Source organism: Dunckerocampus dactyliophorus, chromosome 12, assembly GCF_027744805.1.
Source record: "Dunckerocampus dactyliophorus isolate RoL2022-P2 chromosome 12, RoL_Ddac_1.1, whole genome shotgun sequence".
Classification (NCBI taxonomy): Eukaryota; Metazoa; Chordata; class Actinopteri; order Syngnathiformes; family Syngnathidae; genus Dunckerocampus; species Dunckerocampus dactyliophorus.
This window is the reverse complement of record NC_072830.1, coordinates 4793363-4806461: the sequence shown is the minus strand read 5'-3', so window position 1 is coordinate 4806461 and position 13099 is coordinate 4793363. Positions and strand designations below refer to the sequence as shown.

The 13099-nt window shown below is 42.8% G+C and overlaps 1 protein-coding gene across 2 annotated transcripts in view; it reads left to right on the top strand.

The window, feature by feature from the left end:
• cog6 (component of oligomeric golgi complex 6) overlaps positions 1–13099 on the top strand; it is a 38803-nt gene that overhangs the window by 16584 nt on the left and 9120 nt on the right. The window contains exons 5-18 of one of the 2 annotated variants that reach the window (XM_054794239.1): positions 409–520; positions 1217–1299; positions 1377–1447; positions 1559–1652; positions 3897–4025; positions 5293–5384; positions 5485–5549; positions 5611–5702; positions 5780–5897; positions 7740–7871; positions 7939–8106; positions 8338–8445; positions 11052–11105; positions 12378–12457. In XM_054794239.1, coding sequence (XP_054650214.1) covers positions 409–520; positions 1217–1299; positions 1377–1447; positions 1559–1652; positions 3897–4025; positions 5293–5384; positions 5485–5549; positions 5611–5702; positions 5780–5897; positions 7740–7871; positions 7939–8106; positions 8338–8445; positions 11052–11105; positions 12378–12457 — 1398 coding nt within the window. Of the gene's footprint in view, positions 1–408; positions 521–1216; positions 1300–1376; positions 1448–1558; positions 1653–3896; positions 4026–5292; positions 5385–5484; positions 5550–5610; positions 5703–5779; positions 5898–7739; positions 7872–7938; positions 8107–8321; positions 8446–11051; positions 11106–12377; positions 12458–13099 lie in introns of those variants that run through there. The other variant, XR_008573152.1, reaches the window with a different exon arrangement.

Here is a 13099-nt window from a genome sequence, read left to right as displayed (position 1 = left end):
TTCTTGGTGTTATTTCTCCATGTGGCCTCTCCTTAGTGACCCCAACTCAACCACTACCAACTTGCCTCCTTCACTCCTTCACTTCGCTGGGGTGAGACTGCCCCCTGCTGGATGAATGCCACTACTCCACACGGAGGGACTGGCCTATTTGTTTTGATGAAAGCATTTAGTTTTGTACCCCTTTTGCAGACTGACGGGTTTTTTTATTTGAAGGAAAATGCAACCTAAATTAGAAAAAACAAGCTGGTTAATTTTGAATGCTTGCAAGAAGATAAGGAGGAAAACAGTTTTGAAGAAAAGTACATATAAGGAGACAGACAGAAGACATGAGGCGGCCTGACCTAGCGCCAAAGCTTTATAGAGACTGAAGTATGAAAGAATGTAAAAATAATGTATCTTGTCATTCAGTCATCGCCTGGAGGTGAGGGCTCAGGTGGCTCAGGCCTTTCTTGCCAAATTCCAGCTGTCCAACGAGGAGATGAGCACACTGCGGGGATCCAGGGATGCACCCATCACTGAGGTAAGAATCAACTTCCTCCAGCAGCTTAAACAATGAGAGGAGGCTCAGTGAGTGCTGTTCACTAATGGTACACTAATTATTGGACCGATATGAGGGAATTATTCAAGATTCAAGAGAGTTTTATGGTCATGTGCATGGTAAAACAGCAGTTATACCATGCAATGAAAATCTTATTCTGTTCATTCTCCCACGAATAGAAAGAAAACACAAGAAAGAATAAGAACAGAAGAAACATAAACACATAAACATATATACCAATAAATTAAGCAACAAAAACGGAAGAGACATTAATAAAAATAAATAATACAAATAAATAAATAAATAAATAAATAAAGTGCTATGAGTGTGTGCGAGTGAGGGGAGGGCTGCCCCAACAATGTTCTGTGAGGTCTTGATCACCTTTTTTTTTATGATTATGATTATGATGTCATACTGACAAATCCAATCACATTAAAAATAGCTGTGATAACTGAGCTGTCATAATTTTCCCTGAGCTCCCTTGAGAAGAAACATTCACTTTCCGAGGAAGACATTTCGCGTGCTAGTTGTCCCAAATGCTCTGCGATTGGTATCATATCGGTCTTGAGAAACAAAAAGTTATCGCTGTCGCTTTGATAAAAAAAAAAAAAGATACGCCTGTCTACTTTTCACCAATTTGCCACCAGCTGAGCAGTCACCTTTTCTTTTTTTTTGCAGGATTTCTTCAGAGCTCTCAGCCGAGTGAAGCGCATCCATGAGGATGTGAAGATACTCCTGCGAACCAACCAGCAGACTGCAGGGTAGTGTGCACGTCCACTTGCACATGAATAGTGAAGCTGCAGGTCATATGACTCTGAATCGTGCGCTCTTGTCGCAGGCTGGAGATCATGGAGCAGATGGCTGTCTTGCAGGAGGCGGCGTATGAGCAACTGTACCGCTGGGCTCAGAGTACGTCCGCCTGCATGCTTGCGTTTTTTCTGACACTACTCTTATATTGGATGCAAGTGTTCCTAATGATGTGGCTGGGGAGTGTGACAGTGGAATTGTCTCTCTCTTCAGACGAGTGCCGGGCTCTGACCCAGGAGACGTGCGATATCAGCCCTGTGTTGACTCAAGCCATGGAGGCCCTGCAGGATCGCCCCATCCTTTACAAGTAACACACACACTGTGAATCTGCATCATCTATCCTACGCTTTATCTTCATAGGTAATACAAAAGATGTCTCAAGTACTGTGCAGTACACTGTAGATCCCCATTACTACTGCCTCAAAAGCATCACTAGAGGGAAGTGTAGATCCACAGCAGAGCATAGACTGTGCCAATTGTGCTGCAAAATTACACAAGTATCCTCTGCAGGTTCTGTGGTACATTTACTGACTTGTTGAAATGTACATGCCCTTTTATTGCGCTCTACCGTAACATGTCAACAAAGCGACCACTTTCATCATCAATTAAAAGAAAAGTGTAGTTTTTTGGGAATTTTGCTCATCATCCACAGTCCTTATATGAGAGATGAACACACACATCTCTTTTCTGTGTTTTCTAAAGGTATAAAAACAGGTAAAAAGAGGGAGGTAATTAATGCAAGTAATGGGACACACCTATTCCGCCTAGAAAGGCCCAAAAAGCTCCAACAAGGTTTTATAGTTTTATATCCATGCTGTGAGCATGTAGTAACAAGTACATTCAATCATGATAACATGTAATACTTACAGTATTTTGCTCATTTGAAGCATTAGCTGAACGTCCTTCCTGGGTGCATTGATTTCACATAGCAACATAGAAAGGAACGCTACACCCAACGTTAACTTTTCTAAACTCAAAAACCAAAAACACAGCAGCAGTGGTGGCCGCTCCAATATGTATTGTTACCTTTCGCTAGTGGCCTGAGGCATTGTGAGCAAGTGTGTGGTGAAGCTAGTTGCTAGCCGGCTAGTAGATTTTGTCCATAGTTGAATTTTTTTTTTTTTTTTTAAGAGCAGAAGTAATGGTGATCCTGACAAATAAAACTATCTCATTGGCGACTTATTCCATCTCAAAGAAACAAGAACAGAAAACAGAAACAGAGGGGACGCTCTGGGCATGCCCATATAAGGAAGTCCGGGTTGCAGTGACGTCAATGGAACTCTGTGTTTAAAAAAACTCTGTAAAACACAGCGTGCAGAGCCGTTCAAAACTGCTTTCAGGGCTCACTTCCAAATGCGGCAACGTCATTATCTGACGCGTTTAACACGAGGATACAACATTGTAACAACATATATAGGTCAGAAAAGAGGAAAAGCATAATAGGTCCCCTTGAACCTTTTCTAAATACTTCCACACTTTGGATGATTTTTTAGTAGCGATTATGACACAATAATCCATCCAAAACAGGCTATTTTTAACAAAAGCAAATACATTCCTTGTAAAAATGTGTACACAGCAGCAGCCGTGGGCACCCCCCATGCAGTCAGAATGCTACAATCTTGGTCACATGGCATATTTGTCGAATCAGACTCTGACGAATTGAATAGTCGACTATTCTAAGACTAGATTCTAAGTGCTTCTCACCTTTTTCTAAGGTAGAACCCTACGGCGGAAACTCATTTGGGCTGCTTGTACCTGTGATCCTGTCCTTTCGGTCACTACCCAAAGCTCATGACCATAGGTGAGGGTAGGAATGCATTGGCAGCTAAATCGAGAGCTTTGCTTTTCGTCTCAGCTCTCTCTTTACCACGATGGACCGATGCAGAGGCCGCATCACTGCAGACGCCACACTAATCCGCTTGTCCATCTCCTGTTCCATCCTTCCCTCACTCGAACTTGGACTCCTCCACTTGGGGCAGGATCTCATCTCCAAACCGGCAAGAGTCTTTAAACGGTTTAAAAGTGAAATAATGTGTTTACTACAGCCTTAGTGCATGAAAAGTGAACATATTTGTACCTTTTTTTTGTGAAACAATGAATATGGGGTGGCATAATGACCCTAGTGCGGTACAGAAGTATAGATGTTATCTTGATAGACAGAGAAGTATTCCGTCAGTAGGCTCATTTCTTTCATTTAGATGTTTCCTGGCTCCGTACAAGACACCAGTGACATTTCACACGCTCCTCTTATTTGTGTGTGTGTTTTTTTTAAGACCATTCTTCCCTCTTTGTATGGAAGTGCACCTGCCTCCCCCTCCCAACTGCGTGTGCAAGGTCACGCTCAGGGCATCCGAGCGCAGACTGGCCTTTCCTGGAACCTCAATTCAGCACTATCTTGTGTTTAGTCTCACAGAGCGCTCGCCATCACCAAATAATCACAACAAGCCGCAGCTCTTTCCTTGTGCAAACGCTGCGCCCGAATGCGTGATTTATGTCGCAGCTGACCTCCCAAAAAAATCACTGCTCACTTCTCACACCTCCTCTCCTGCAGGTACACCTTGGATGAGTTTGGGACTGCGCGCAGGAACGCAGTAGTGCGGGGCTTCATTGACGCCCTGACACGCGGCGGGCCTGGCGGAACCCCGCGCCCTATTGAGATGCACTCACACGATCCTTTGAGGTACCGAGCAAGGACATGAACAATCATTCTGGCTGATGGTGTCAGTCACAAGTTTGAACGACTGCTCAAAATTACAGTAATCAAAGCACATGATTTTCTCACTGCAACACAATTGACGTGTGCATACATAGAATGCCTTTATTGTCACTGTGCTTTTCAACTGTGCTGCACACAGATGCACAGAAATCATATTTAAAAAAAAAAAAGTTAAAACGTCACTTGCCACTTCGAATATTTATTAATAAATCATGCTGTTTTGTGGTTGAATACATCCTAGTATAATTTTAAAAAATGCATCTTTAGGCAAATGTTATGTATTATTTGCCTTTTCAAGCATGAAAATGGCTAAATGAAATAAAATACAAATATAAGGCATTCAGAAGACGCTTTCAAATACGTGATGATATTTAGTATTGTACACTGTTCTATTATTTTATTCTGTTCATTTTCTTATCTTGAACTAAAAAATAATTTATAGAACAATTTATTTCCCATGTATTCATATTACTGCAAAATAAGCATCAAATTCAGGTTTGTGTTAAATAGTAAAAATAATTCACTAAAATAAAGGCAAAAAAAAAATTTTTTTTTTTAATTGCCTATTTGCCAGGAGTACTTGGAATTGTCTAACTGCATCCCTGGCCAAAATGTACAGTTAATCCATGTGATCGGTTTCAGTATCGGCCGATCTCACTCATGGATCGTCGGTATCGGAATCAGCAGCATAAAACCCTGATCATAGCATCCCTACTGCATTAATATCTTTGTAGAGGCGGCCATGTTTGACACAGCTCATCAGACTGTGCAGGTGTGCCTAATATTGTGCCCTGCCTCCCATGATGACGCGATCCCCTGCAAATAACGTGGAGCTGACATTTGATGGCTTTCACTCGCCCTGATGCAATAAATCCCCTTCCTTGTTTGCCTGCGAGCCACATGGGGGACTTTTCTCAGAACCACGGTCACATCTAAAGTGGAACTGAATGGCCTTCAGTTAGTCGACGGCATCAGCGATTCTGGGAACATCCGAGTTGTTTCTCAGCTTCCCGCATCCTCTCCCGACACACAAACGCACACACACACGCACATATAGTGATTCTATTCCAAACTTGTTGTCTTTTAAAGCGTTGTGTAACATCCGCTACCGTATGATTGTCTTTGAGAAGGAAATGAAACATGATGGCCTATGATTGGGTGCATTAGTGCTCCTAACGTGTTAAAATTAGCCCTGCGCAGGGGAAGGTGGGTTAATTTGTCGCTCTCGCAGATACGTGGGAGACATGTTGGCCTGGCTGCACCAAGCCACTGCCTCTGAGAAAGAACATCTGGAAGCTCTGCTCAAGCAAGTCTCCCTGCAGGGTATGCTTTAAAAAAACAAAAAAAAACAATGATAAGCTTTAAGCGAACATGATGTTCCGTATGGATTCATTAGCGATGCAGTGACGTCCTCTCCCAGCAGGTGTGGAGGAGAACATGCAGGAGGTAGTTGGACACGTCACAGAGGGAGTGTGTAGGCCTCTGAAAGTGAGTAGACAGCATCTGATGGCGGGATCCTGGCATGGTCTGACCCCATTTGCGCCAACAGGTGCGGATCGAGCAGGTGATCGTGGCCGAGCCGGGGGCGGTGCTGCTGTATAAGCTGTCCAACCTGCTGAGGTTCTACCACCATACCATCAGGTTTTTATCTCGTCCAACTCTTTGTTGCCTCTTCTTCTTCCTGGAGCAGTGTCTCCATAAAGTATATGCTTGTGCAGCTCCATCGTGGGGACCAGCGTGGCTTCTTTGCTCATGACCATGGAGGAGATGCACATACTCAGCAAAAAGATGTTCTTCAACAGCCTCAGCCTTCATGCAAGCAGACTAATGGACAAGGTGGAGTAGTAGAAGAAGAAAAAGATGCAGAGAGATGCACTCAATTTATACTTTTTACAGTGGAACATACCAATAATGGTCCCATTGGAAATAATGGAAATAGGAATGATCTGTTCCAGGGTCAAACTGTCACCATCATAAAACATTTAACTGTACAAACAAGAAAGCGAGGAAAATAATAGAAAATAATATTTCAGCATCCTTAACTGCCATGCAAGTGTAAAAAGAAGTTAGCCACCGTAAAAAGCAGCAACAACATGTATGCTCCCACTAGACAAAATTACTGAGACCCTGCCGGAGTCTCACTGCTTCGATTGCCAGTCCGCTCACTTCACATAACTTTAAGGCTCCGTTGACACTGCAGAGTACGATGCCCAATTCAATTTTTTTGTGTTAGTCCAATTTTTCATTTGGTCGTTTACATTACCAAAAAATGCAATTTGTTAATGTGAAAGCAAATAGTCCGGAAAGTGACGCGCATGCGCCAAAGCATGACATCACACACATTTTTGTGTGTTTACGGAAGTGCTCTAGTGATGTGCGATACCACTGATTTAATTTGCGATCCGATACTCTGTAAAATTCAGGCTGGCGTTGGCGACACCGATCCGATACTTTGTGCAAATGTACCTAATGTGTCTGCTAAATTTTAAAAAGTCGTGTACAGTATTTATAAAGAGTACAAGACATCACAGTAATTTATTGCTTTATTTTAAACCCTGAAGTATATTGATGTAGTGGGGCAATTTACAATATACAGTAGCTAAGTTAATATACAACAAAAACAAAGGACAAAAATCATATATCTGAAGTATTTAAAGTATCAATTTTTTTGGGGAGAATTTACTTTAGCGCATGAAGAGCTGGTATCGATATTTCAGTATCGATCCACACACCATTCGTGTGTTCTCCTAAACGCGTTTGTGGCAATTTCAAGGATTTGTTTGTGGCAATTTCAAGGATTTTGTGCAACGGGAGTCAATATTTTCTCATCCAAATGATTTGGTGCAGGAGATGAAGAAGAAAGAGCGTATGGTAGTTCTTAGACAACTTGCTGACACGTCCATTCCAAGGAGCGTGTGGGGAGATGTCGGAGACAGGAGTGGTGAGACATTGAGGAGAGCTCAACTTCTTAAAATAATTTTTGGATGGGAAGATTAACTTTTGCCTACATGTACCTTTGTCAAGCTTTGCACGATAAAACACGAATTTCCGTGACGTATATGCCGGATATATGCCACCTGACCGTTCAGTCTACAGTAGCGTTGGATCTTCAGTATGTTGTATCATTAAACTTCTTTCATGATCTTACAACAAGTCTATTTAAGCCCCCATCAAATTATTTAACCCTCCTTTCTAATTAAAAAAAAAAAAAAGCACCAAACTCTGTAGCATTTTGTCGAATTGGCATCCCAGTACACCACGGCACAAGCTCTGCTTCCAAGTAGCGCTCCACCTAGGTCTTGATCGATAGCCGTTACACCAATGATCCCAGCAGCCTGCTGCTAATCCAATTGAAGGCCCTCTTGGGTTTCGGTGTCAATTCCAGCTAATGCCGGGAACACAGCCTTCACGTAATTATCTCTATTAGGGGGACAAAAGATGGCCGATCTGCTCTTTTATTTGTGCATGTGTGTCCTCGGGAGAATTAGATGGAACTCTTTTCATTAAAAGCACAACTGACTCAGAACAAATGCCTTATTTAATTTATAATGATGATGATAAACCATAATGTGGATTAGTTGGTACAGTACTGGAGATGTGGATATTGATTGTTTTGTCCACAAGGGTAAAAAGTGGTTGTTTCTAGTTGCAACCTCCGCATCCTATTTTTCTTCTCAGGTGGAGCTCCCGCCTCCTGACCTGGGACCCACAGTTTCCCTCACCCATACGCTGTCCCTCCTCAGGGAGATACTGGCCTCTCATGACTCCTCCGTGGTTCCCTTGGGTGCACGGCAGGCCGACTTTGCCCAGGTAAACACTTCTTTCCTCCCTCCCAGCCATCCTGTGAACAAGACACATGACAATGTGTTGCTCTCAGGTGCTCTCGTGCATCCTGGACCCCCTCCTGCAGTTGTGCACCGTGTCGGCCAGTAATCTGGGCACCGCCGACATGGCTACCTACATGGTGAACTCGCTGTACGTCATGAAGACCACACTGGCTCTCTTTGAGTTCACTGACAAGAGGCTGGAGATGCTTGAGTTTCAGGTACACCCGTGCTCTGCTTGTGGTGTCCATCAACATTGTATTACACGTGATAAGAAGCTAGCAATGAAACATCTCAGCCTCTTTATGAAGAGCTTATTGGTCATGTTCCAGTGGACCGTCTACCTGTCTAATTTTAGCACCTCCCCGAGAACGCTCCATTAGGCACAAGTACCATCGACTCACATCGGTGCCATGTTTTTCCAACCACTCTCCAGCTCGTTTGTTCTGCAGATTGAGGCTCACCTTGACACACTGATCAACGAGCAGGCGTCCTACGTCCTGACCAGAGCCGGCCTCAGCTACATCTACAACTGTGTCCAGCAGCACAGCGCCGAGCAGGTCTCACATGGCACCATCAAAACACATTCACAACACTCACACTCACAACAGCTCCATGCTTCCTTTATTTATCCTATTGTATCGGCAGAAAAACAAAACTTGCCACTTGGGTTTTACAGCAGCAAATAGCACAGTTACCATGGTTACCACGAATGGTTTTATTATGACCACCAAGGAGGCTCTGTTGTAATCAGCGCATGATTTCATTTATTTGGTGCTACCTGTTTGCCCTCGCTCATAAACACCTGATATGGGCACTGTCTGTGAATGTAGCTTGTCGTTCCAACGCCGTACAATAGATGACATCGTAACTCTGCTTCTCCAGACTTGATCGATGGAACAACAGGCTTTTCTTGCGGGTGTGAATGATCTCACAGCAGGCACAATAATCCCAAACAAGAGCTACTGTTGCGGGCGTAACCCACGCCGAGCAAAAACTCAATTCTGAACCCCCGACGTCACTTCCTGTCCACCCCTGACTCAGCTGCCCAAGCACCGGAACACATTTACAGCAACACACACGAGCGCAAGTCTTATTGTGTCTTATTATGTCTACTATATTGGGTAATAATTGGTAAAGGTGACTATAGGGGTGTTATTTAATGTTGAGAGGGCTCTAATAATGTTAAAAATTGTGTTTAGAAGGTTGTAAACAGGTTTTCTATGCTCTAACTACTTTAGTATTTCATTTATAAATAATAAATCTGTGATAAATGAGGTGTTACTGTATTCAGATCCCTCTAGATTCTGTTTGTAGCGACTTTTTGGATTTTCTTCTCAACAAGGAGCCGGACCTTGTGTTTGTATTTGTAAACGTATCACTTTTTGTCTCACTTTTTGTCTTTGCATATTAGACGATGACCACCACCACCACAAATAGATTGCAGACCGGTGGCAAACACTGCAGCAACACTTTTTAATAGGGCTGTCAAAAATAGCATGTTAACTGCAGTAACTAATTTATTTGTATAATTATATTAAAATTTTTACCGTCATTAATGCATGCGCATCATGTCAAGCCACAATTCTCTATTATTATAAAAATATGTAGTTTTGAGCTGTCATTTCTTTTTCTCTTCATAGAATACAGCAAAAATGGGCATATTTCACACATATTGGCACATGGTGATTAATCATGATTGATTAATCGGAAACTGCTTAATTTGATTGAAAATTTTACTCATTTGACAGCCCCAGTTTTTATGATGGTGGGCAGCTTTCTGGCTACAATTTTTGATAAATTCACTTCCAAAAATGACAGGCAGACGTTTTTCAACAAAACAACATCAACATATTCCTCGCTTTTAAAAGTGGCATTATAGAAAAAACATCAAATATCTTGTGCATTTGGCAACAATTTAGCAAGTCCAGAGATTACATCGCATGAAATACTTCTTTTATGTGCTAATGTTGCATCCTATTACATTATGTCGCCTTGTATCCAGATCGATGTTTGGATTTGCAGCAAACTCGGCCTCCTGTTAGCTATTAAACTATTCACATGCGTTGCCTTTTATGGGGCAAGGAACCATATCTGCCAGCTTAAACTACACGCCTCACTTTAGCGCACCAGAACCAGAAAAAGATAATGGCTACAATTAAATAGTGAATTAATTATGAAAAAGAAAGAAACATTATATTGCAAGATACTCAAATAAAAAAGTCTTGTAATGTATGTCAACAAATAGGTGTCGCCATGGTGACCATATGGCCAGCGTCTGTCCTGCGTACTTGTATTCCCCGGGTTATGAATCCAACTCAAGCATCCTGTGCAGACTGGAACTTCCAGCACCCTCTGCCACTGTTGACTGACACTCATACTTGTGGCCTTGCATGCGAGCCTTGAAGGGCCCGGTTCACGCCGGGACGCGCCCCACCCCACCCCGCCACGCCGCAAGCCCGACACAAAAGCTCGGTCGTGAACTGTCATCCTCTCCTCGGGTGGCCTCGGCCTCTCCCAAAATAGAGAAGATCAAGTCTGTGCGAGCGTCTATTCTCGGCCTTCAAGGTTGACTTTCACTATCTTTTAAACATTTGGTGCCCTGACATTTTCTGCGATACGAGGCTGAAAGACGGCAGCCACGTAGATTATTGTTGTTTGCCGGTCTGACCCTTGGACCACCTTCAATTTGTGGCATTTAATGCTGGGAATTCAGGTGTTTTAAGGCAGACCAAAGGACTAAACCAAGTTGTCCTAATATCCGTCTTTGCGTTTTATGTTATGCTGCATCCGAGACTGCCGGGAAGTAGGAAATATTCCACTCGGACCTGACAAGGTTCCAGTGAAACAACAACAAAAAACATGGCTGACGACTGTGATAAGCAAATGCTTGTTTTGTTTGTGAGGAGATAATTTGACTTGACAACAAGGCAGCCTTGATCATTTTTGTAATAGATATAATTTAACAAAAAAGTATTTTGTTGTTATTTAGTGTGTCTTTGTGCCGTGGTTGCATGAGGTCAGGTTAAGTACCCCAACCGAGTTTACATCTAGAATCTCAAACTTCTTTCCAAAGCCATATTTCTCCAAATTTCTAGTTTTCTAGAAAGCAGCATTGATGGAAAGATGACGTAAGATGTGTTTTGTGTCTTCATGTTGTGTTCAGGGACCTCTGTCCCTCCTGCCCAGCATGGACGTCTCCTCAGTGAAAGCAGCCATGGTAAGTTCTTATGCAAGCATGTGGTGTGAAAAAGTGTTTGCCCCCTTCCTGATTTCTTATTTTTTTGCATGTTTGTCACACTTACTGAAAATGTGTCAGATCATCAAACAAATGTAAATATTAGTCAACGACAGCACAACTGAACACAAAATGCTTTTTTAAAATTAAGCTTTTTATTATTAAGGGGGGGAAAAACCCTTTGTGAAAAAGTGATTCCCCCCATTAAAACGTAACTGTGGTTTACCACACCTGACTTCAATTTCTCTAGCCACACCAGGCCTGATTACTGCCACACCTGTTCTCAATCAATAAATCACTTAAATGGGACCTGCCTGACAAAGTGAAGTAGACCAAAAGATCCTCAAAAGCTAGACATCATGCCGAGACCTAAAGAAATTCAGGAGCAAATGAGAAAGAAAGTAATTGAGATCTATCAGTGTGGAAAAGGTTAAAGCCATTTCTAAAGCTTTGGGACTCCAGCGAACCACAGTGAGAGCCATTACATTACCGTCAGGCAGACGCTACAGGAGTTTGAAGTCCAGGACCACAAGACTGGCGAACAGCTTTTACTCACAGGCCATCAGGCTTCTCAACAAAGCACTCACACGCCGCACGCAACACACGCACACACTGATAGCACTATTTATTTATTTATTTATTTGTATTAATGTCTCTTCTGTTGTTGTTGCTTAATTTGTTGGTATTTTTTTCTGATGTTCTTATTCATTTTCTTGTCTTTTTCTTTCTTTTTTGGGGAGAATGAACAGAACAAGAATTTCATTGCATAGCAGAACTACCTGTTTTACTGTGCATATGACAGTAAAACTCTTGAATCTTGAATCTTGAAATGGCGAAAACATGGAACAGTGGCCGCCCAACCAAAATGACCCCAAGAGCGCAGCGATGACTGATCCAAGAGGTCACAAAAGACCCCACAACAACATCCAAAGAACTGCAGGCCTCACTTATTGTAGTTATGGTCAGTGTTCATGACTCCACCATAACAAAGACACTGGGCAAAAACTGCCTGCATAGCAGAGCTTTGGATTTTTTTTCTCCCTTAATAATAAAAAGTTTCCTTTTTAAAAACTGCATTTTGTGTGCAGTTGTGTTGTCGTTGACTAATATTTAAATCAGTTTGATCATCCGAAACAAGTGTGACAAACATGCAAAAAAGTAAGAAATCAGGAAGGGGGCAACCACTTTTTTTACACCACTGTACAAACTATACTCTGGCTTGTGTGTGTGTCATCGTTCATGGTGTGCAAACAGGTCCAGTTTGATCGCTACTTGTCGTCGCCTGACAGCCTGGTGATGCCGCAACTCAACTTCCTGCTCAGCGCTGCCATCAAGTGAGTCGCACCGCTCTGGTGCTAAGAATAACCACGGGGAGTTGACCTTGTGACCTTCATTAGCTCTCAGATGCAACAAAGCACTCGATTAAATATGGCAGCAGTGGCAGCGGCTTTGTTTTGCGTGGACAGCGGCGAGTGAGCTCTCAGCGGCTGGAGCTGGGTGTTTGTCTCCGTGACGAGAGCACACAAATGCTTTTAGCTCCATCCAGCTGCCGCGTGCTGTGAGTCACGTTTACTGGGAAGTCAGGAGCACTCTGTACCTCAGGTTAATGTTCTCTATTAATGGACGCCGGAGGACTAATGGGCAGGACGCCATTAATTACCTTCTGGTCCATTTCTCACTCCTGTCCGTTCCCTGAAATCATCCCCCCTCCCCCCACCGCCACAGTCCCTATAGCGCTCACGTCCTCGCCGAGTGGACACACAAATCCATCACACACACGCTCCTGCCGCACACAAATAATAGGAATGTCTTTTTTTCCAGTCAAAATCTACCCCTTTATCCACATATGCACCAAAATTAAATAAATGTCCCACCTCGCCACAAAGTTATACGTGACCTTTGTGTTTTTTGTTGTTTTTTTATTTTTTTTTGTCACAATCCTTAAAATGACAAAAACAAGCAAAGTGTGACTCATA